The following is a 24,154-nucleotide window of genomic DNA, read 5'->3' on the forward strand; positions in this document are numbered from 1 at the left end:
GAAAGGTTTTCAACCTCTGATAACAAGTCAGATGAAGCAAGAATCAGACCATATTCTAAATGGGTTTCCGAAATACGTGATCTTAGCTTGCTCTTCGTGAATTTTATTGTTCAAAACTATTGCTCACGTGCGTACGTGCTACCATAAATCGATGCAATGTCTTTTTGCATTGTTGGACAAGCTGGTATAAAGATAAATTTCAAGAGCGTACTCTTTATCAAAGTCATGTAGCGATATGCTCTTTGTATGAAATTTGTCATTCAATCCAACTGCATCGTATTTCAAAAAGGCCCATTTTAAATTTTAAGGCAATGCTATTGGTGTCCACATTAAATGAGTACTGAGTATCCAGAATTTATTTTGTATAGAAGGAATGTCGGTAAAGCGGGTGAATGTTCAGTAATTAAATTTCGTATCACAGTTACAAATATAGCGTTGGTAGTAGGTTTTCTCTCCTCCAGTATAGAAAGGTCAGCATAATTTTCTTTGTACTGTTGAAATTCCCCGAGACGCAGATTTGTTTCGAATGCGCCTCAACATCTGATGTATTCAGTTGCTTTCCCCCCGAAGTTGAAAATTTAGTTTGTTCAGATGTGACGGTAAATGTACCAGGAGAGCAAGATTAGATACCCATTTTCGATAATAAGATTACGAGTCGGCGATATTTGTATTTTCGAGGAAAGTTGCTATTTCATTTCTCAGTTCATAGACTCGTGCAAGCATATCTGTTCGACTTAATGCGCGAACATGGCAGATATACAATACATCGCCATTAGGGTTGGATTATCCGGATAACGGTTAACCGGTTAACCGGTTAACCGGTTAACCGCTGGTATTTTCACTATCTGATATCCGGATATTTTTCTGTCGGTTAACCGGATAAAAAAGAACCGTTGCTAATGCATTTTACACGTTTTAGTAAGCTTCAATAAGTAGTATTCAGTGTTGGCGCGGCCGATTAACGAGAAGCGTGTTGCCAATTAGCGAGATGCGTCTGTACACATTGCACAATGTAATGTGACGCGATCTCCTGCTGAGAAGATCGTTAAATTAGGCCATTGATTGCCGCGCGCTCGGCTATCGTCTCTGGCCTGATTTATCGCGTCTTCAACAAGCCGATAGTCCCACTGGATTGAAGAATCACATCTGCAATAGGCCATGTGCAGTGTACACACTATTCCATCGCTGGCCGGCACAATCGCATCTTCATTGGCTTGGTGCTCACGATATTATCGTTGACCTACACAATCGCATCTGCAATAGGCCTACGAACGATATAATCGCTGGCCTAACCATCTCGGACCCAGCATGCATTGGCTCCTATCTCTCGATGGCTTGTTGACGATATGCCATTAAGTGTATTCTAATTAGTGATTCTGAGAGTGACACCGTGAAACTGAATGACATCGAATGTTCGCAAAAATGTGCGTGCGTGCAAGCGTAATTGATTTCCGCTGATGATTAATTCGAAAAAAAAATCGAAACCCCCTGATTTTATTTCAATCCCCCTACATTTTCGGCTGGCTGCGTGCCTGATCACGCGAATTAGAGCGAGGTATCATGTCGGCATCAATTTCAGTATCAGCTAGTCGTCCTTCTAGTACTCCAAACCTAAACATAAGGATGGTCAAAAGGATGTAAAGCCGTTGAAGTTTCCGGCGTACGACCTGCCAACCTTTTGACTCTCTACGAAGCGCTGCTTTCTATTCAGCCCACTTCTGTGGAAGCTGAAAAAGCATTCAATGAGCGTGGACTCTTTGTTACAAAATTCCGGTCCCGGCTACAGGATCCCACAATTGATGCATCTGTGCTTTATAAAGAGGGCATTGCAGAAGCAGTGAACATTAAATTTGTGTGGTTTTTCTCGTATTCGCTCATACTGCGCGCGTAGGTAGGTACTCTACAATAACACTGGGTAATGATTTTGCGATCCGTTTTACATGCAGACCTAATGAAATCGATTGTCTCACTTAGCAGTTATTATCCGGTTAACCGGTTAGATAAATTCCAAAATATCCGGATATATCCGTTATCCGGATAGTGAAAATTATTGATATCCGAACTAACCCTAATCGCCATATTGATTCTATGCTTCTAGTAATATTTGGCGTAACAATGTTGGTGATTCAGTTTGTGAGACAAAATCATATTAACAGTTTTCATCATTGTGGCCAAAACACTTCAGGTTTTTTGTCTTGGCGCACAATGCCTTTCGGAATTAAACTATGGATAACTAACCTACGGAGGCTAGTTATCTGTAATTAAACAGTGTAAGTTTGAGATTTTGTCATTGCGTCTGAGATGTTCCAAGCGTTTTTGAAGCAGAGGAAAGACACCTTTATTGTCACACCCCATCGGTGAACCCGTTGAAAAGTATGGTACACTTTCGGTTGCGAGATACACCCGATTGATAAGCACTGATCTATTCTACTCTATACAGACAATCTTCATCTCCTACTTCAACCGCCTTCGTTTTATGGCGTCACAATAGACTAATACGATGTAGGAAACTTATATCATAGCAATACCGCATTCTTTCCAAGCAGTGCGGCACTGCAGATTAAAAAGCATTGTGAAACTATAGTACTAGTCACTACAGTCTCTATAGTGAAACGGCGGGCCGTATTCTTGTGATAACTATTTGTTATGTCGCGGGCCGGACGTTTCGCTTGGCGGGCCGTCGGTTTCCGACCCTTGTTGTAGGATGATCAATGATCATGACTTCGGAAATATGTTATTTCCAATAACGTTCGTAGCTTTTTACTATGTCTCGGAAGCTGCGACACGACCAATCATGGTTTCAAGGCTTCCTTAGCGGAAAATATTATCCAAACTATACTTCTCGTTAGTAAACTATCATTCAGTTGCGAGGAGCGTATAATTTCAGTACTCGAAATACCGTCTTTTACTACTCGACTCGAATCATTGAAATTAATACTCGATTCAGATTCGAGTACTCGAATCATTTTGCCCAGCCCTAGTCATGAGTTGATACTGTTCTGTCTACTCCACAGTCTAGTAAAATTTATAATACTCACTTTCGTAAATTTGAAATTCGTAATCATACATTTTCGTATCAGGCACGTTGGGGAAACTACGTGCATGCATTTGGCCGGGAGAAAATCTGAAATCTCGATCGTCTACGTTTGTTACCCGCGCGCACCTCGTCAATCTGGCAATATGCTCGACAATATTCCATATAGAGCGCACACTGCAATCAAATCATAGAGCAGCGGTCGCCAACTAAAATTAGGTCGCGGGCCACTTTCGTAACTTGATTGACGCCGCGGGCCGCACGATTGTAATGTCAACACCTAATATCTGGCACCTGATTAGCTATTACCAAAGGTGAAAAGGCACTAGACTATAACTATATCAATGTAGCGCAGTGGTTCTCAACCAGTGTGCCATTTACGTCTCGCAAGTGTGCCGCTAGCGATTTCTTCGTAATTTTGAAATTATGCGCAAAACAATTCTAATATATAGCAAACGATCAATATACTAAATCGAGCTTGATGTGAAGTTTGTACATTTGATAAATCAAAATTGATGTTATGCCCGCAATCAATAGCTAGGGCTGGGCAAAATCGAGTACTTGATTGATTCGATTATGAATCACGTGTTACGCTTCGAGTCGAGTATTCGAGTATCACTCATTATTATGTCACCGCAGAATGTACTATGCCAAAGTTCAAATGCGTACCTTTTATGCCACCACAAAGAATACACTGCCTGCGTTATGCGTTGGTATTTTTTCGACCATACCGATTTCATTGAATTTCTTAACAATGTTGTGGGATGATCATGACTTCGGGAATGTGTTATTTCCAGTAACGTTGGTAGCTTTGTGCTATGTCTCGTATGCTGCGACACGGCCAACGGGTTCCTAGGCTTCATTAGTGGAAAATAGTATCAAAACTATACTTATCGCTACTAAATTAACTTCCAGTTGCGAGGATCGTATAACTTCGGTACTCGAAAAAATCGTCTTTTACCACTCGACTCGAATCCTTAAAATTAATACTCGATTCAGATTCGAGAATACTCGAATCATTGTTCCCAGCCCTAAATAACCCCCTCGAGTTCACTCTACCGGTAATATCGCGTGCCTATAGAAGGCTGAATTCAGTATTGCACAAGACGTTGATTGATCGCAGTGAAGAGTGTTGTAATATTATTTCCGTTTATGTTTCTAAGGCTTCAGCCTGCATCCTTGTTTCATCAATCAGTGTGTTGTATTCCGGCGAGTAATAATGTAATAATGTACTCTTGCAGTCTGTCTGCCGTAAACCAAACAAGTTCAGAACCGATATGATGGTGTGCCGCGAACAATTTTTCATTTCCGAAGGGTGCCGCGAGGTCGAAAAGCTTGAGAATCACTGATGTAGCGTGTTGTTGTCTAACACCCAATATCTGACCGCGCTTTACTGCGACTGGATGGTGATAATACGCCGTTTATTTCTGGTGTCGATACCGCTTGGAGATGCTCTGTCGGTCGCGAACGTAGCAGATCCATGAGGTCAGTGATTCTCGATCTTTTTAGTTCAAATTTATCTCAATAAACCGTGCAACGTTCTTGTGCAAATATGAACTGTAGGCTAGTAATAAACAGCCAAAAAAAATTACTTTTCTTGAAAATAATATCATTCTATTGTTGTTCTGGAATAGTGGATACTGGATATGTATATCACAGGAAAAATGGATTTTTGCAAACATTTCGAAGGCACGCTGATTGGCCTTACTGTTCCAACTTTCACAATCCCCAACGTAACATCTCTAAACAGCAATATGTTTGTATCAGTGGTTACTGGCAATTTGGCAATTAAACTGAATTTGCACAGTAGGATATTTCATCTGAGACTGTCATTCTGTCGATGTGAATCATAGTAGCAGTAGTGAAGCGAAACTGCCCCGTAATATTCCTAATGTAAAAATCAAATAAAAATTAGGTTAATAACTATTTTGCCAATATAGAGGTTTTGAGGACCACTGTTTGATATAGCCACTACATTATGTTGACCATGACTTCATAATTGCTAGCGTATTGGCTAGGTGGATTCAGTCTCATTGTCATGTCGCCTTTTATGAGCGCGCTGTTAGTAATGCCAAAGCCCTTTTATAGCGAAGAATGGTGATACTGAAAGCGAGGGAATAAATCTTTGCGAAAACAATCAAGATTTTAAAAGTAAAATATTTCGAGCATTTAGAAATAAAATAATGATAAATATTTTCCAAATTCTGAAAGCCGGTCGCGGGCCGCAAAAACACACCTGGCGAGCTGCATGCGGCCCGCGGGCCGCGAGTTAGGCACCCCTGTCATAGAGGATGGTATGAACTACGAACATGTCGTACTAAAATGTCACAGAGCGAACGTCGTATCGATTTACTTGCATTAACTGGAGAGCGTTTATAAGAATATGTATTAGCAAATATTCCCCGTACTTGACATTGAGGTGGTAGGCTATGCTGACGGGGCCACATTAGCCTATTTACTGATGCAACTGAAATAGTAATAAAAGAAGTGATATCTGCCACTTAGGCACAGAGAAAAAGTACGCAAGTTATATTTTAATGAGAAGGAAACGGATTTGGTAATTTGGCAGTTTTAACAAGTCGTTTGCAGCGGCAAAGCACCGAACAGGCCGAGTCGCCATCATTAACTATCTTTCGAGTCACGTATGAAACGGATTGAACATGATAAAGGAAATTGCAGTAGCCAAGTTGCTACTGTTCTGTTAAATCGATCACGATCACAATTAATCAAACATTAACATAAGTATATAGTTTTGTAAGTAGGCCCGGACAGATATCCTAATTTTGAGCATTACCAATATAAAGGATAGGCTACAACATATTCTTCCGATGAAGGCTTCTGATAACAAAATGTGACATATCAACCAGAAACACTAATGGTGACGGTAATTCGAATATATATGACACATAAAACTTGATCGGATTACAATTAAACTTCGGCTGAGTAAGGACCTCGAACATCCTGTCCTACAGGCGTCATTGCAGTCAAGGGAACCAACAGATCATTTCACCATTTTCACGAAGAAGTGGTCCTCGTCGAGCAATCCAATGGCACTGAGTGAAGATCATTAGATCATTTGTAGAAGTTATACCGTCGTCAAATAGGTTGGTAATTATCGAACGGAGTTGGTGTATACCGATATCTCTGCGGGTTCTGATATAGCTCGGACTCGAATCGAGCATTGGTTTGGCAGCATTATATCACATCAACCATGTTGGAAAGCGGTCTATGCTATAATAATAGTCTTTTTCGAGAGTATCGCTAATGGAAGGGACAAAATCGTTGTAATGCAGGCCGCCCACGCCATCCAAAACGAATATCCGAAGTGAGAAGGGTTCAAATTGAAATCCGCTTTCTTTGCCGTGAATATCGAACACGCGATCAGAAACGTGATACCTAAAATACAACCCTGTGTTGAGCACGGACTCCACTGCGGAATTCAGGTACATTAACGTAACTGTCCCTTGCCTGTTATCACCAGCAGGATGCCGAGAATACGGTGTCCTCTTTTCAAACTCCCGTACGCGTGCATGCAAGTGAGGGGAACTACAGCGAGAATGAGAAGACTCCCGATGATCATAAAGGCCCGGGTTGCATTTACAAAGTCGGGCACTGGAACGAACAAATTTACATGCAACAGATTGGAATCCACCTTTTGGTCTTTGCGGTGCTGGATCGTGGCAATGCAAGCAGGATCCGCGTCACAAATGATACTGAAAGTCTGGAGGGCGTACTTGATAAACCTATATGTTCCTGGCAGGTCTGTGTCGGGTTGGACATAATTAGTCGAGTATTAATTCTAATGATTTTTCTCGAGTAGTCCGATAAAAAGTTAATATATTTGCACTTTCCGCATCATTCATACTGGCGAGACGTCATAATAGATGATGTTCGATTACTTATAGACTCGAAGTCAAATGCTCAATTCAGAATGGAATCATTAAGGTACTCGGCTTTTCCCAGCCTGAGATACGAATCGTAGTTTTTGCTCGAATCGGATCGGGCATGATATTAAAGCTAATGTCAACTTAAATCTTGGCATAGAATTGGCAAAAATGTTGATTTTACATCAAAATTGTGAAGAATTCTGGTCATTACCGAGTTAGCGGACATGATATGATATTCTGATCGGATTTGGATTTGGGTTTGAGATATAGATATTGATTTCGGAATCATATATAAATGCAACAAATAGCAACATGAACAGTACATATTTCAGGGCATCAGCAGTACCGCTACCGCTTTTATTGGCGATTAATATCCATAATTCGTTCATTACAGAACGTATCATAATAAAAAAAACTAATTGAGTATCTTAAAGGTAAAAACGGTACCGTTTGTGTGTCCGTGACAGGTTTCTAAATCGCTTGACATTTCACATCTTTCGAAAAGTCCATATTCGGTGTCTAACGCGTCTGAATAAATCCATCGAGGTGTTGCCAAAGCTACTGCGTCCAATAAGATGGTGGACAGTGTGAATATTATCAATGTCCATGAGCACAGCTCGTGAGGTTCACTCGGAAATTTCATACTGGTTCTGGAAATGAGATGCCACGTTGCATTACCTGCAATATCTCGAAGAGACTAAACACGGAGTATATATAGCGAGTAAAAATGGAGGCGACCTCATTCAAATGTTCCTTTACTTGCGGCCTAACGTCCGCTGCATGTTCTACCGCTCAATACGGTCAGCGATGCAATTTAGCTTCCGCTTGGTCGAATAACAATCATTCGATTCGCTGCACACGTTGCAATGCTAAACGATGCAACACCGTTTTTGGAAGCAATGCGTGCCACCGATCCTTGAGATTCTATGAAATATATCTAAATGTCATTATGCGTTTTTGCGCTGAGGAATGGAAATTACTTTTCGAGGAGTGTTTACCGAAATAATTTAGGATTCACAGTATTGGTAATTCTATAGTTTACTGACCTTTTGTTACAGGCAATCAAAAAAGCATGCTGATCATCGCGTTTTTTACGCCCGAGTTTATATGGGGAAAATTGCCATACGTGTCGATACGCTCGAGGCAGTACACTTTATTATTATTATTTTTTATAACTTAAAAGCAGTGTGATCGGACAAGTCGACTTTTGAAAGATCGTATCACTCACTTGCTATCATAGACTGAATGATAACTTAGTGAAAGGTTACCATATTCTGAGTTCCGAAAAATAGGACACTTTTTACAAGTCACAAAAGATGATATAGCATTCATTAATACGGGAAATTTTGAAATTTTATTGCTAATATTGATGGGTTGACTAAAATAAAAAGTTATAAATAAAGATCATTTTCCGACTCGACCCGACGTCCCTATACATAATCGGTTCGAGTTGACTTTTTTTAGTCAACCTTGCCGTCGAAATCCAGAATCCAAGTCTATGGCTTTTTTTAGTCATCTCTGCACGATCGACTGACTCTCAACGCTATGAAGGAGAATGAATTGCTTAAAAATAAAACATTTGGGCGCCCTCGGCAGACATTTTAGACTTCTTGAAAGGGAGGACAAATCATTCTAAAGCAGGACATGTGATAACTCCATCTTAGTGGCTTGCAATTATTCTTTCACCTTGTTGCTTGTATGCTACTTCTATATACAAAGAAATGCATCTCACTCTCTCAACATTCGATTTGCTGCTAAATCTGTCGTAAGTTGTAACATCTTTGTTGAACAAGTTTTCCAAAAATATTGTTGTCCGCTGCAGCGTAATCGTACAGTACACAGTATAGGCATTATATCAAACGTACGTTACGTTATTGGCTCTACTATACGTTCCGATCGTGACGTTTGACCAAAACATACTGGAATCCCTCGTACCCAAGCCCCAGATTACGATATCTGATGCACGCCGTAAAAGGCAGTTTAATGCAACAACTTTCAGTGCTTCGCTCCATCAACGAAGCATACTTGAGCTATCTCACAAGGATATGTTACCTATAAAACCTAACGCAAAGGCCGAGACGTAGCCTACAAATGGCATTCGATTTTGTTGATATGAACACTGTACAAGCCAAGATCTCGAATTCGTAAACACCAACATGAATCGCATCAGCAAACGACTCGCCGTACGTGATGCTTTTTGAAACCTATGAACCGTTAAGAATGTTCAAACGCGTAATTACGCGTGGGGTGAACATTTCGTCAAATTAGACGTTGACAACGCCCATGGCGGGTAAAGTGTTTCTAACCTTCATATATTGTTCGAGACTGACATCTATGGCATAAACAGCATATCCTATAGTTTTCCATTCATTCCCTTCAGAATCGCCTTCCTGGGATGACAGGTTTTGCTAACGCGTACAGAACATTGTAAGCCGTTAAGTATGAATTGTCTTATGTGTGACCTTATACTCACTTGCGTCACGCGTTCCAGAACATGGGTTACGTCTCACTTGTATTTTGAGATGACGAAATTTTACTACCAAAATATTTTACGCTAATACGAAGTTATTGGCACCGGCATCACAAGTAGTTTTAAAACACCGTTCTGCTTGATTTATAATCGTATTAATAACAGTAAAAATGGGTTGCTTTCCGGATTTTGTGCGTATTTACCAGTTTTACTGTGATTAAAGAATAATAATACATTTCTATTGTCACAAATCACACTTTATAAGGCTCTGTCGTAATCCTTGTAGACGCGGTCAATTTGTTGCCGTTGCTGTTCGTGATATTCGTGGTGTTTTCGACTACAATGGTCATTTACACCAGGCCAATATTCTTTCCAATATTCGTTCTATAGAAGAGACTACGTTCAAAAACTTCATTTCGAAGATATTATCGCTGCTTTTGCTTCGTCGAAAGCTCGAAATGTTCAATTTTGATTTTATATTTCCTCATTCATTTATTCTCCATTTTTTTCTTTTATTTTTGGGCCTTAACACTGAGACACTGAGGCTTCTTTCTCAAGCAATATGTAACTTCTGAGACGTGGCACATTTTATAATTATTTTGATCGAAACGATTGCTTGAACATGAACCTATTTCAAAATTTTCTTCAGTATACTTAGGACGGCATTTTCAACGAAAGCCATGGACAGCAGCATATGCTCCTACGCCACTGCATCTAACTACTCATCTGATGCATTGCTATAAATTGCTAATGCGCAGCTGCGCATTAACAGAGTGTTAAAAGAACGAAACCAGAAAAAATATGATTTCCACACAAAGCGAAAACATTATAATGAATATTCATAGCAAATATGCCGTTCCCTTTCAGACACCAGTTCACAAATGCGAGTCTTCACCTTGGCAAGTGCCATCGTATTGTTCCGTCGAACGCAGGCATGATACCAATTGGTTGATTACAAATGAGCTTCTACATATTGGAGACAGACTTGGCATTTCATAAAGACGTGGGCTTCGACTGAGAATCCCAACATTCCCCGTGCGCTCCATTGCACACGACGTACCACGACGAAATTCATAATTCTACTACTGATCGCGCCTAATGTCCGCAACAAATGATGGCCAAGGCGGACGCATCATCACATATCATATGTGTGAGTTGAGCGCGTGTCTTGTCCTGCAGGGAACCCCTGAGACTGGATAGGGAACCTCTTGTTATGCATGGAAGACGGGTTAAGAACCACTGCTTTATTGTCTGTGAATGCGTGCTCAAGGTTACAGTTCGAAAATGCTGAATAAATAGAATTGCAAATAGTTGTGACTAACTTTCCAATTTCCTTGTGATCGTATTCGTAATCGGCTACTTCCGATTTTTGTTGTCATTGTAATCGCGCGCTTCAGAAGCAATTGTAATCTCAATCAATTACATTGATGCAGTTAGCGCTCCATCTTTGATTTGACAGCAGTATTTCAATTTGCAATCTACAGTAAAATGATTCATGTTTGCTCATTATGATACCTCCAAAACTTCGTCATCATGAATTATCATTGACGTTATCGCTCATTACTGCTCGAATCGCCATCAGTATATTATTAGATCCGAATTGCGAATTGGGTGGTTTATATAGGGCTTCGAGTTTTACAGCTCTTGTTCTTACCGAATATCACAAAACCGTTGTTCATGCGTCTGTCGTTTCTATACTCGGCATATGCGAAGGACTTTAACACGACTGTAACTGGAGATCTTCTTAGTAGAATTTCCAATTTTTCAGAACAGGTGAAATGGTCCTTTGTGGGAGATTCATGATTATGAATATTATGTTTACTTCCAGAATTGTAGTTGCCCCGACAGATGTGAAATTGATGTGGATCAGTCATTAAAATCGCGACAAAGAAACTAGCCACACTCTGGTTCAAGCGGCATGGAAAGCAGAGGTTTGTAGTCCATGAGCTATCAGGAATGAAGACTTCGTACCGTGCCATTCGATAATAATATATATTGCATCAGAAATGCTGATAACGTTTGTATACTGTATGTGTGTGTGTGTGTGTGTGTGTATGTATGTGTGTGTGTGAGTGTGTGTGTGTGTGTTTGACTGTGTGTGTGTGTGTGTGTGTGTGTGTGTGTGTGTGTGTGTGTGTGTGTGTGTGTGTGTGTGTGTGTGTGTGTGTGTGTGTGTGTGTGTGTGTGTGTGTGACATAGCCTATCACAAGCGCCAATATTTGTACGCATTTACGTTTGCGATGTTATCTTGGCTCACCTATCGCGTAATGAACTTTAAAAGATAAAATCGAAATTTGAAATGTTTCGGCAAATCAAACTGAGTCTTCCACTAACTGATCAGCGGTTTCGGTGATATTCCGCCTTCTCTCTCACCGCACATCATTTACACAAACCGTATCAGCATTTTTTAAGTGGCGTTAATACTAGTGTAGTCATGACTTGTATTCTACTCTGCACAATTGTTCATTTATCCGTAAAATAACCACTGACCCTACTTAAATACTAGTGGAGACGATGGATTGTTTTTGATTTCGTAGGAGCATTGCCACAACAGCTTAACAGTTGCTTATGTTACAAGAGCTTATATGTTGCCAATAAATACAGAATTTATGTAATCTGGAATTTAAGTATGGATAATGCAGCCTCCAACATTGACGACTTGACGAAGCATGTTTCTACACTTTCTGAGGCAAGAAAACATGGTACAGTACATACAGTATACGCGTTCACTGTGTGTCGTGCAGACCAACTATACGGGAATGCACCAAGAATTTCTCTCTATTCGGCTTCCATTTAAATGTAAGACTTGCCATTCAAATGCAAGACATAATTCAAAAGGCGTGTCACAAATACATCATTCTGAAATCATAAAGCGTTGCAATTACTAAGTCAGTGGCTGCTAACCCTAAACTTATCCCAAGCAAACTTGACAAAATAACTAAAAACATTCAATTTATATCACGTGAATATGAATCAAGAACTTGTAGGCTAGACCGTTGCTGCTGCACCCTGAACGTCCTAAATGAGGGTTAAAATTAGACGCGGACCACAACTCACAAGCTTTAAGTTAATAGTATACTATATGTACTATAGTCTGCGAAAATATTGTTCCTGGTCACTGGCCAGTCTTAAATATATATGGATTCGCAAAACTGATGACTTTTTGAAATAAATCTGTGACTAAAAGAGTTGGAACCACTGAACTAACTGCTAAGAAGATCTGGCCCATCTTTCATGTGCTCAGTTGCATACACATGTGAAAGGTATGTTGTAGGTGACTTGAAAACACTACGAAGTGATGAAAATCGGCACTATAAAACACCCTATATTATTTGTTGACATAGCTGATAAGTTCAATTCCGAAATGCAAGAAGTGGACCGTTGTAGATTAATTAGAGAAATAAACATCACATTTTAAGTTTATTGAGAAGTTTCGAGCATGTTTTTCTGCATGGTGCCGTAATAGAGACCTAATGATCTCTTTCAAGTCTTCATCACAACTGTGAAAGTGTTGAACAGAATATTTAAAAGTCACGTACAACATGTGAACGCTACGGAAACATTTTTGTAATTTTCGTTGAATTCCGATCCTTGACAGTATAATAGAGGCTATAGCAGTGGTCGGGAACCTATGGCTCGCGAGCCATATATGGCTCTTTTAGGCATAAAGTAGGGCTCTTTGCGAAAATTCTAATTTTGTGCATAATTTATCAATATTGCAGCAACTTGTTATTAAATCTTCAGCACGACCAGTATAATTATTCTTGTGGCAGTATAAACATGTCTTTGAGAGGTGAATCCAATGGCGTATTCAGGGTTAGGGGTTAGGGGCTCGGACCCCGTTTCAAAATCCTCAAATCTAAGTTGCTGTCTCGCCTCCGCCACGAAATCTCCGCTCCGAAATCTCGGATTGATTGCTCAATGAGAATAGCAGACAAGGCGACGCCTGTATGACAATGCAGTTTTCAAATACACATTGTCTTCCTGATCTACGGCGAGAAATGAACTCCGTGGAAGTGACATTCACAATTACAAATTCAAATTGCAAACAACGCCATAGTGATCCACGTTCTCGATTGACAAAGTAGCTTTGTAGTTGTTGTTCAAATGTAGGCGTGTGGCACAACGTTGTGTTACCGCCGAATACTTTGAGAATTGAGAAATCGAATCGGAATCGGTGTGGCTATTACATTCAATTTTTTTTTTGAAATATTTAATTTCGCATGAATACATGAAATGAAATATGCGATACGAATAAATATAATCGCGACTTCGGTCTAAGAGCCGTTTTTGGGGTTTTCGAGGTTGCTGATTACGAATATCACATTAGTGATTAGAGATTCGATCTTATACCCCTAAAAAAGTCCAAAATTACTGAATTTACCATTGAATATTTCACCTGGCAAGAAGAAAATCGTAGTTTTTTCTAATTTTATACTGCACTTCAATAGATAATAATTGACTATGAAGAACCCTCATGTCGTCCCCATGGGTTATCTCCAAAATAAGAGCCAATCTGAGAAAATTAAGGTCATTTTCGGAATCAGCGCCCTTCAGAACCACCAAACCCACTCTCACTTTGTATGCCTAAAACTATATGTTCACCAGTGTTATCAATATTATAAATTCTATGATATTTACGATGAATTGCGCTATGCTAATCCCGGCCGTGCCTCACCAATGCCTTACCTCCCCTCTCAACGCTATATTTTCGAACAATAAATAGGTAAGTTGCGTGATTTTCGTAGTAAAAATGTTCAAAATCTAGTAGACAGGTAAGGCCATATCGTCAAGACGAACCTTCGATCTCGTATAACTGAAGAAAATCGACGAATTTGCGCTACCATGACGTCACAATTTTTCAATTGTGACGTATTGATTGAAACGTATGGCTCTTTGGAAGTTAAGATGGAAAATATGGGGTCAATATGGCTCTTCGGACAAAAAAGGTTCCCGACCACTGGGCTATAGTAACCGAAAATATTCGAGTGTGAGACGATCATACCCCGGAAGAGTGTCAGTCGAAAATATTCGAGCTCATTTCAATAGGAATTTACTATTCAATTGTATGTTGAAGTTCTGTGCCTCCAAGAAGTTCGATCTTCTAATATCAAAAGGTCAGTATTAAAAGAAGTTTCCAATAATTCATTTGTGTTGCATAGATTTGTCGTAATTATGATTATAATTTGTATTTTTGAAGATTCAGCGGTGCACAACATTTATTTTGAAGTGTTACCGGTCCGTCAAGTCAAAAAGATTGACAACCACTGGTCCATCCAATTGCGGTGTATGCACCCACAAGTCCACGACCCAACGCCTTTAAAGTCAAACCTGAGATGAAGCCACCTTGTGAGCCTGTTTGAACGCGAGATTAACGGGCTGGTGACAACGGATCTTGCAGATCTGCAGAATTAAACTGTCAACTTTGAAGTCGTGTAGGTTGTAAGGTCAAGACCATGGTATATTGGAAAATCTATCTCGACCCCCCGTTATACTCCAGTACCTGGTCGAAATACGTTGATGGTGCATAAAACCCAATCAGCATCAACAGTGTCAACAGACTATCAAACAAGGACGCTCTCGAGCGCAGGCACGCAATCGTGACGTTAGAACAGGAAATGCACGCAATGCAGTATCGCTTATTCATACCAAGAGGATTTATGATAATGATGCAGTCAGCTTTCCGATGATCGCGAGCTGTGTGTTACGTTATTGTATATTGTAGAATGTAGATATACTACCGTAGGTAGCATGGTGTTACATTTACATTATAGATACAAGAGTGTATAGTATTCCTCAGCATATGTGAAGCTTCCCCGAGTCGTTTGTTTGTTGTCTGTTTATGGTATCCATGTTGTTTGTCGACTACTGAGGTCATTTACACCAGGCCGATATTCTTCATATTTGCCGTAACTGCTGACTTGTAGCAAGGCCCACTTCTAGGTTTTTTGTAAGACACCGCTTACGTGGATAAGAGAGGGTGTACGCTACTGCATATATAGGTCAGGTTAAATTTACGGGTCTCGATATAGATCCTTGGCTATCAATACGAATGTGCGACACATCTAAACTAACGGCAGTGGCTGTTAGTGATAAAAAATTTCCATTGGTTTTATATTAAACTATCGTTTTTGGTATAAACAAGAAAACTGCATTCTGTCGAACGCTGGTTTGAAACAGGTCATGTCTCGATACGATAATGTTTATCGACATAAGCGCATATAGTCAAATGATGCACGATGCATGGTTCAAGTGTCAATAACAGGCAAGTATTTTCAATCGCAACTCTACATTGGATAATTACATTAGACATACATATTCGACCGTGTGCGGCTGGTACCGCATCCTATCCGGTTTTAAGTAACGGAAATAACGCATATATGGCCGTGATTTCCATAAAATGAATGAGCCACCTAGCCGTGACAATACGAGCCTGCCAATCCCAGCTGTATGCTCAGGATTAGGCACCACTTTTCAAGCATGTTTCTTTGTGTCAATGAGGAAGTTTAATGAACAGTGATTATTTTGCAATCTCAAGTACCGGAAAGTGTTAAGTGAATGTTATTGTGAATTTGGGAGGTCATGGTCAATAATGACACGTCCATCCGCTGCTTTACGCTTACGCCCTGCAGGCAACAATGTCGCGATGTCATAGCATATTTGTTTTTGTTTTGTCCATGCAATCTGCGTAGGGCCGTGTTCTCGTTGTGAGTGAACGGAAAATGGCCTGCTACGAATGGAGCGAAATACCACACGCCATTAGCAAGCTATAAGTCGGGAATTGAAAACTGGATAACTGACTTGCAAATATATATGACAGCAATCTGGCAATTAACATTTAACCATTGTCATTGGTGACGTACGTGTAGATATAAGCCTACAAGACAAGCACCAATGTAGGGCTTTGCGTTGCGTATTCAAATAGGGTTCATCAGTTGATTTGTATGAATTGAATATCCATATGAAAATATAATAGTGTTTTGCCATCGTATAGTGACTGCGGAAACTAGAGGATACGGTACTGAAACCCAATCGTTTGGGCTTAACGCTTCGTATCTGAGGACATGCCCTTGACTTTTTGTAGCGTTTGTCAATGCATTCGTCACTTTATCAGTGACGTACATTTACTGTGTGGCACTATTGTATCCTTAAATATGTGTTGTTGCGATCAGTATCAGTTTATTAATATTTTCATCATTTCAAAACACCACAAAACTGCGATAAAATGAAAAGATAAGAAGGTGTCGAAACGACTTGGAGTAGTCTTTGAAATCAGACACCCACCTTGGCCTAGGTTAAGTTGAGAAGAGACATGCACACTGAATGAAAAGTAAAGCATAGAATTAAGGCAAGCGACAGAATGAGGTGGCATGTGGCGGAAGGCGACATCGATATGTTAGGTCGTTGTCCGGTAATCTTGAAGGCTTACTATAGATCGCATAATTGCCTACGTTCATCTGGTCATTCTAGCTGTGTTCCCTCTCAAAGATCTATATCATATCCATTTAAACACACGCGACACCTGATCGTGTATATCGGATAAATATATTGGTAAAAAAAGTATTGGTAATAGGTTTGTGTTGTTCCATGCACCGTCAAATCATAAATCCAGGTTTCGATATCTTGCATTCAAATATTGTGTGATAGATTGCTAATTACGGTGTGGAACGCAGTTATCTGTCAAAGCTTACATCAACTGTAGATTACTAACCTACAGAGGTTAGTAATCTATACATAAACCAACTACCTCTCCAGTCTAAACAAGCGACATCTAGCGGGTACAAACATGGAATCCCCACAAAGCAGGGGATCCAGCCTATGGTTGCGACCCCCGGGGGATAGTTTGTGTTTTCTCTGGGGGTCGCGAAGTAAGTACCAATGACTGCTACGAGAATGCTGATTAACAGAATGCCAGGGGGCTCATTTTAGTTTATCCGATGACCAATATATCATAGAAATCAACAGGGCGGAAATTTCTCCTTCGTGGAGAACTACAAATCGTTTTTATTTTTGTTTTCACGGTGTTTCGACTACTATGTTAATTTACACCAGGATGATATTTCTTATTATTATTCCTGATCCGCCGACTTGTAGCATCACGGTCTATTTCCGTCCTTGGTTTTTCGTACGACACCGTTTACGCGGCTCGCCGTGCGAGGCTGGCTTCTGGCAATACCAGCCATCTCACTGATGCTGCCTTTTGTGCAATATATGCATGAATTGAGATGAGTATTTTTCCAAGACAGTGGCATCATAATTGCTACTAATGCGCGCATAGTCGCAAGCTTCTCGCGTATGCCGTGAGTAGGTCTGGGCGAAAGTGCTCTTTATTGTTTATTAATCGGCATCCCAAATTTAGAGTTGGCTCGCGGAATATTTTCAAATCGGAATTTAGGTCGCGACCATAAAAAGGTTGAGAGCCCCTGCCACAAAGAAACATGAAATTCCTGCAACGACAAGGATCTATGCAATTTATCGCGACGCAAAATGTTTTGATGAGACAAGCGTCACTATTTTTATTGATTATAATAGTAATGATAAAATGAAATGAAAAAATTGTATTGTGCCTGTGGTCATTGACGATTCATAAGTCGTGAGCAATGTTCCCTCTAATTTTGACGAGTCTGTGCGCACTAAGCAACTCACTTCGCGGTTTCTTGGACGACAGTGCGTAGCGACTAAAAAAAGGTCATCACTTCGGATTTTTTGTGCGCAAAGACCGTGGTCATCACTGCGCAATTGCGCACGTGCGCAGCTTAGCATTGGTCGTGAGTAACAACCTAAAGAAGCAAACCGACGACGTTCGATTTAACATGATTCAAAAGATCCCTTTACTGGCAACCGCGCAATGTGCATATACTGTGGAAAACCCTGGCCACACCACTCGACCTAAAACTTATGCTATAACTTCTGAAATTTAGATTCATCATTAACAGTTACGTTTATATATAGCTTATGCGAATTCTTGATTTTCCACGATTCCAACTGCTTCAATTATTACACAGAAAATAATTTACTTCATTGAAATCTCAAAATTTTACTTCAAACCCCATTTTAATTAGGCGACAGGTTTCTCACCGTATTGTGTGTGTGGAAGTATATATCCGATTTAATAAAAATAATTGAAATATGGGGGAGACCGGGGACAATTGTGACACTTTTTGTATTTTCTAACATTACGTCTTTTTCTCGCGCATATTTCATTTCCAAAGTTTTATATAAAGAAGACAACAGCGCGATAGTGGATATAAAAACTAAAATGGAACTTAATCAACAATCAACCATTGAAATTTTGGGTTTTTTTTCAAATTATTCCGGGGTTTCGTGTCGTAGCTCAACGTAACTTCAGGTAAGTTAGGAGACATCACTACCGCTTATGCACTCAAAATGGAAGGCGAATTCTGCATACTACTAGCGGTGAGGTCGATTGTTACATTTGCCCCGTGTTACATTTGTCCCCGGTCTCCCCTAATATACTTCGTAGTATAATTTGTGGAAGGAAAAACGGTAACGATGCAATTGTAAAATTCCATTTTACATCACATTTTCAGAAATCGGTCCCAATCTTCTCTGACGGTCAGGGACAACTTTCAATTGGTCGATTACGATTACTTGATAAAAATCGTGATCGTGGGAGATTCGGGAGTTGGCAAGAGCCAGCTGGTCGGTCGGTTCACCAGAAACGAATTCAGCGTCAATTGCCGGCAGACGATCGGTGTGGAATTCGCGACAAAGACGATCAACATTAAAGGTAACAGCTTATTAAATGCCATCGTTTATTCTTTACAATGGAGAGCTTTGCATTTCAAGGCAAGGCCGTATGTGCACAGATCTGGGATACAGCAGGCGAGGAGAGATATCGAGCCCTCGCGTCTGCCTATTATCGAGGTGCAGTCGGGGTACTTTTGGTGTATGACGTCACGAACCCGAGATCGTATGATAATCTGCAGCACTGGCTGTCTGAGATAAGGACCTACGCGGTCAATGCGTGTCAAGTAAGTGCACCCGCATTTTTGGCGCCAAGATCTCTATCGATTTTTCCAATGCTTATTTGTGCGATATGCTTCACCAACCAAATCAATATGGGCACCGCGATTCGAGCTCCCCAGACATTATAGCAGGCAGAAATTCTATCGCCTTGATTGTTGTGGTTTAAACACACAGATAACAGATTTCGAAAGACTTCACAAATACCTTCTACTGAGACTAAAGAGATCAAAGTTCGTGCACGTATTGAGCATTTGAACCGAAGTTTGCGAAAGTGAATTGATGCATGCACTGTTTGACGGATTGGATTACGAATCCTCGAAAATGCATGTCAACTTAAAAATATTCACAAAATAATATCTGTGGTTAGGGTTTGAATCCCCTCAAACCATAACAGAAGTATGAACCCTGGTAAATTGCATTTTATATAGGCTATGTTAAATCGTGGCACTCAAATTATACAGAAATGTCCCATTTTAGCCGATATCGTTCCAGCTTAGCATGCACATGCACACAGATGGAAGGGATGGGTTTCTGAAAAGGTAGTTAGAAGAGTAGCTAGGCATGGGAAACGGACTGCAAATCACGACTTTTTGAAAGTCGGTCAATTCTGAACAACCCTATTGCACATTTTCTAAATATCATTGACGTCTTGGACTTTTTATCGTCCTCACGATATATTTTTGGAAATTTCACAGATTATACTCGTCGGTAATAAGACTGATCTAAAAAGGTCGCGAAAGGTCGATGGGGAGACTGCGCAGGCCTTCGCTGACGGTAACGACATGCAATATATCGAGTCGTCAGCTCTGGACAATACCAATGTAGAAGAAGCGTTTATAACCCTGATAAAAACGGTGTACGGTAAAACACTTCTGCCCGACACCGGCGGAGCCGGTACAGCGCCGCTCAAAAACGGAACGTTTCCAAGCACAAATAATGAAGGCCAGGGCGATTCTTCATCCAAATGTTGCTTTTGACGTTGTCACCGGCAACACGTTTCAATGTGTATAAGAATAAGTCTTCGAAAGTGTCACCTTCGGAAGTGACATTACAATTGCTGCCTTTTCTTATATTAAACATCGTTGGTGCTAAGAGGCGGCAAACTTTGCTATCGGTATTTAGTCGTGCAATTCTGCATGAATACGGACTATTACATGACTTCGTCCACATTCCCCAGGGGTCCTCATGGAATATTTCGAAGTCAGACGCCAACTTTTAGTCGTGGAATAAAGTATATACGATTAAACCATCGAATGAGTGTGCTATTCAAAAGACGTTCGATTACTCCGATTCCTTTGCAGTGGGCAGTATATACTTCTTCCACAACGAGACCGTGTTATTTTTGGCATATGCCAATAATACCAAACATAGATTATTTTTGGCATTTTTCAGATTTCATTTTTGGCAGTTTTCGCATCGCCAGGAATCCATATTTGTGTACTCGAATTAACGATGTAAAACGCTGTATAGTGTAATCTATCTTATCAAACGAAAGTCGCAAAACGTGCACTATCCACTTGTGTCATCAAACAGCGGTAGTAAAAACCGAATGGACAACGGTGTTGGAAAGTCAATTCACCCAATACAAAACCGACCGAATGATTCTGCAATATGTCATGCGAATAGCGATTCGATATGCATGCATAATTACCTGTATTCACGCAAATCACAATACCACTTATGGTAAAAATTTAAAATTGTTGCCGATACGTTTGAATCACAGCCCTTCACTCGCTAACCAATGGTTAGAAATCACGAGTGGATTTAATATTCAATGTAGTAAGAAGAAAATATCCAACGGCCAAAAAAATAAAATACTGAATGTTTACAGGCATGTGTATGGTAGTATTGATGGGGGTTACTTCTTGGCGACTGATGCATTTTGCACTGTGTAAATGTGTATGTTCATTTGTTCATTGATGACGCTATATCTCTATTGTCTAGGGTTACCATATTTTGGAACCGGGAAAGTTAGTTTACCGACATTAAAAACAACTGATTTTGAAATATTTTCTGGAAATCTTGTTGTGTTAACTGAAAAGGTCATCACTTTGACTCGACTCCCGAATGACTCCCTTTTTAACGATACGGTATTGCCTGAAAAACATTTGGGGGAAGACGGACATTTCTTCAAAAAGGAGGACAAATCCTCCTAACGAAAGACGTATGGTAACCCTGCTATTGTCCAACGAGATTGCACGATATGCTGACATTTTCATTAACAAGTTGAACGTAAATAGAATTGTATACGCGTCGACTTAAATGCAGCATGGGTCGCGCGTATCGGCTTCATGATGTAACAAAAATGCACGAGAGGTGACAGTAGGAAAACTCCTTAGCATTGAGCTACATCCCTCTAATGGTTGGGCTGATAAATCAACAATATATCGTAAATCCAGATTTGAGTACTCGACTATTTTGTCTAGACTCTAGACTCTAGACGCTAAGATTTTCATTCCCATTACAGAGATCCCTTGGACGGTAGACCGCGGCCTTCCGAAGGGTTCACAGGCCTCAATTTAGTAATGTAGCGTTACACACTTGTTTTGTCGCTTCATGCAGACTCATTTCAATACTTGTTGACATTTCTATCTAAAATAGTGGTTCCCAACGTGGGCGATATCGCCCACAAGTGGTCGATTTTGAGCAACAAGTGGGCAAAAACAACAAATGAGGCGACTGGGGGCGATAGGGGCGAAAATGTTAGAACGTCATGTGCGATAAAGTGGAGATGTAATACCGATGGAATTGCAAAATAATCTCAGGCCCCAAAATGTTTAGCGGATAAGATCAGTCATTTTGCTGGCTCAACGCTTTGATACAAGCTCTACCTACTGGATATATATACATGGATATCCACCTATTGGAAAAATATTTATGAACGTTCAAAAGTTGATGCTCGAACTTATCATTGGTCCCCACCCGGTGGGTCGGAAGGAGCACGACCTCTAGGGTTAGTTCGGATATCAATAATTTTCACTATCCGGATAACGGATATATCCGGATATTTTGGAATTTATCTAACCGGTTAACCGGATAATAACTGCTAAGTGAGACAATCGATTTCATTAGGTCTGCATGTAAAACGGATCGCAAAATCATTACCCAGTGTTATTGTAGAGTACCTACCTACGCGCGCAGTATGAGCGAATACGAGAAAAACCACACAAATTTAATGTTCACTGCTTCTGCAATGCCCTCTTTATAAAGCACAGATGCATCAATTGTGGGATCCTGTAGCCGGGACCGGAATTTTGTAACAAAGAGTCCACGCTCATTGAATGCTTTTTCAGCTTCCACAGAAGTGGGCTGAATAGAAAGCAGCGCTTCGTAGAGAGTCAAAAGGTTGGCAGGTCGTACGCCGGAAACTTCAACGGCTTTACATCCTTTTGACCATCCTTATGTTTAGGTTTGGAGTACTAGAAGGACGACTAGCTGATACTGAAATTGATGCCGACATGATACCTCGCTCTAATTCGCGTGATCAGGCACGCAGCCAGCCGAAAATGTAGGGGGATTGAAATAAAATCAGGGGGTTTCGATTTTTTTTTCGAATTAATCATCAGCGGAAATCAATTACGCTTGCACGCACGCACATTTTTGCGAACATTCGATGTCATTCAGTTTCACGGTATCACTCTCAGAATCACTAATTAGAATACACTTAATGGCATATCGTCAACAAGCCATCGAGAGATAGGAGCCAATGCATGCTGGGTCCGAGATGGTTAGGCCAGCGATTATATCGTTCGTAGGCCTATTGCAGATGCGATTGTGTAGGTCAACGATAATATCGTGAGCACCAAGCCAATGAAGATGCGATTGTGCCGGCCAGCGATGGAATAGTGTGTACACTGCACATGGCCTATTGCAGATGTGATTCTTCAATCCAGTGGGACTATCGGCTTGTTGAAGACGCGATAAATCAGGCCAGAGACGATAGCCGAGCGCGCGGCAATCAATGGCCGAATTTAACGATCTCCTCAGCAGGAGATCGCGTCACATTACATTGTGCAATGTGTACAGACGCATCTCGCTAATTGGCAACACGCTTCTCGTTAATCGGCCGCGCCAACACTGAATACTACTTATTGAAGCTTACTAAAACGTGTAAAATGCATTAGCAACGGTTCTTTTTTATCCGGTTAACCGACAGAAAAATATCCGGATATCAGATAGTGAAAATACCTGCGGTTAACCGGTTAACCGGTTAACCGTTATCCGGATAATCCAACCCTACTGGGAACCTATGAGACATACGCTAAAAAACTTGAATGTTCCAACTTTTCGTGCTGTGTCAAGTAATCTAAGCTAGAGCAAGCCAAAAAAGAATATTCGATCGCAACCGTCGAGAAAATAGAATAAATAATACCTCAAATGTTGCCATGAAATTACGTTTCTATTTAAGCACAAACTTACGAATTTGAGGGTACATACTACATACACATTGCCCGTAAATCGAGATTTGGACTTCCAAATAGCTCATTATAGCGATAACACATCACATGTAATTATTAAACACAGCGTCTATGTGTTAGTAGGCGTGTTTCCGTTGTTGCATGACTAGTTATTCCAACTATTATGCTTGATTTGACTGTGGTATCATTGGCCTCAACTGTATAAATTATGTATTTGAATTGAAAAAGTACACCCAAGGATAGTGTTGAATAAAATATATGTGCCATTATATAGCCTGGTATAAGACCCTACACGTCATATTAAAAATTATTGCAGGTTTGATCGTGTTAAATGTTACAAAGAAAAATGATTGCG

General features: G+C 40.4%; 3 protein-coding genes and 1 long non-coding RNA gene across 4 annotated transcripts in view; 1 reads left to right on the forward strand and 3 right to left on the reverse strand.

Moving 5' to 3' along the window:
* The window catches only part of LOC145457449 (epithelial membrane protein 2-like), a 417,463-nt gene that overhangs the window by 16,408 nt on the left and 376,901 nt on the right, over positions 1 to 24,154 (reverse strand). The window lies entirely within an intron of this gene.
* The window catches only part of LOC145457454 (uncharacterized), a 63,382-nt gene continuing 40,641 nt past the window's right edge, over positions 1,414 to 24,154 (reverse strand). The window contains exon 2 of the long non-coding RNA XR_013920878.1: positions 1,414 to 2,068. This is a non-coding gene — a long non-coding RNA (uncharacterized LOC145457454). The remainder of the gene's footprint in view (positions 2,069 to 24,154) is intronic.
* On the reverse strand, positions 5,369 to 9,369 carry LOC145457448 (uncharacterized). Its single transcript, XM_080335674.1, has 2 exons — positions 7,369 to 9,369; positions 5,369 to 6,646 (listed from the first exon to the last, which is right to left on the reverse strand). Exons 1-2 carry the CDS (start codon positions 7,562 to 7,564, stop codon positions 6,483 to 6,485), a joined length of 360 nt encoding a protein of 119 aa, XP_080191800.1. The 5' UTR covers positions 7,565 to 9,369; the 3' UTR covers positions 5,369 to 6,482.
* Positions 15,091 to 21,638, forward strand: LOC145457994 (uncharacterized). Its single transcript, XM_080336281.1, has 4 exons — positions 15,091 to 15,656; positions 18,943 to 19,142; positions 19,202 to 19,386; positions 20,077 to 21,638. The coding sequence occupies exons 1-4, from the start codon at positions 15,631 to 15,633 to the stop codon at positions 20,356 to 20,358; spliced, it is 693 nt and encodes a 230-aa protein (XP_080192407.1). The 5' UTR covers positions 15,091 to 15,630; the 3' UTR covers positions 20,359 to 21,638.

This window comes from Botryllus schlosseri, chromosome 15, assembly GCF_051294905.1.
Source record: "Botryllus schlosseri isolate E-star chromosome 15, Bs_hap1, whole genome shotgun sequence".
In the NCBI taxonomy this organism is placed as follows: domain Eukaryota; kingdom Metazoa; phylum Chordata; class Ascidiacea; order Stolidobranchia; family Styelidae; genus Botryllus; species Botryllus schlosseri.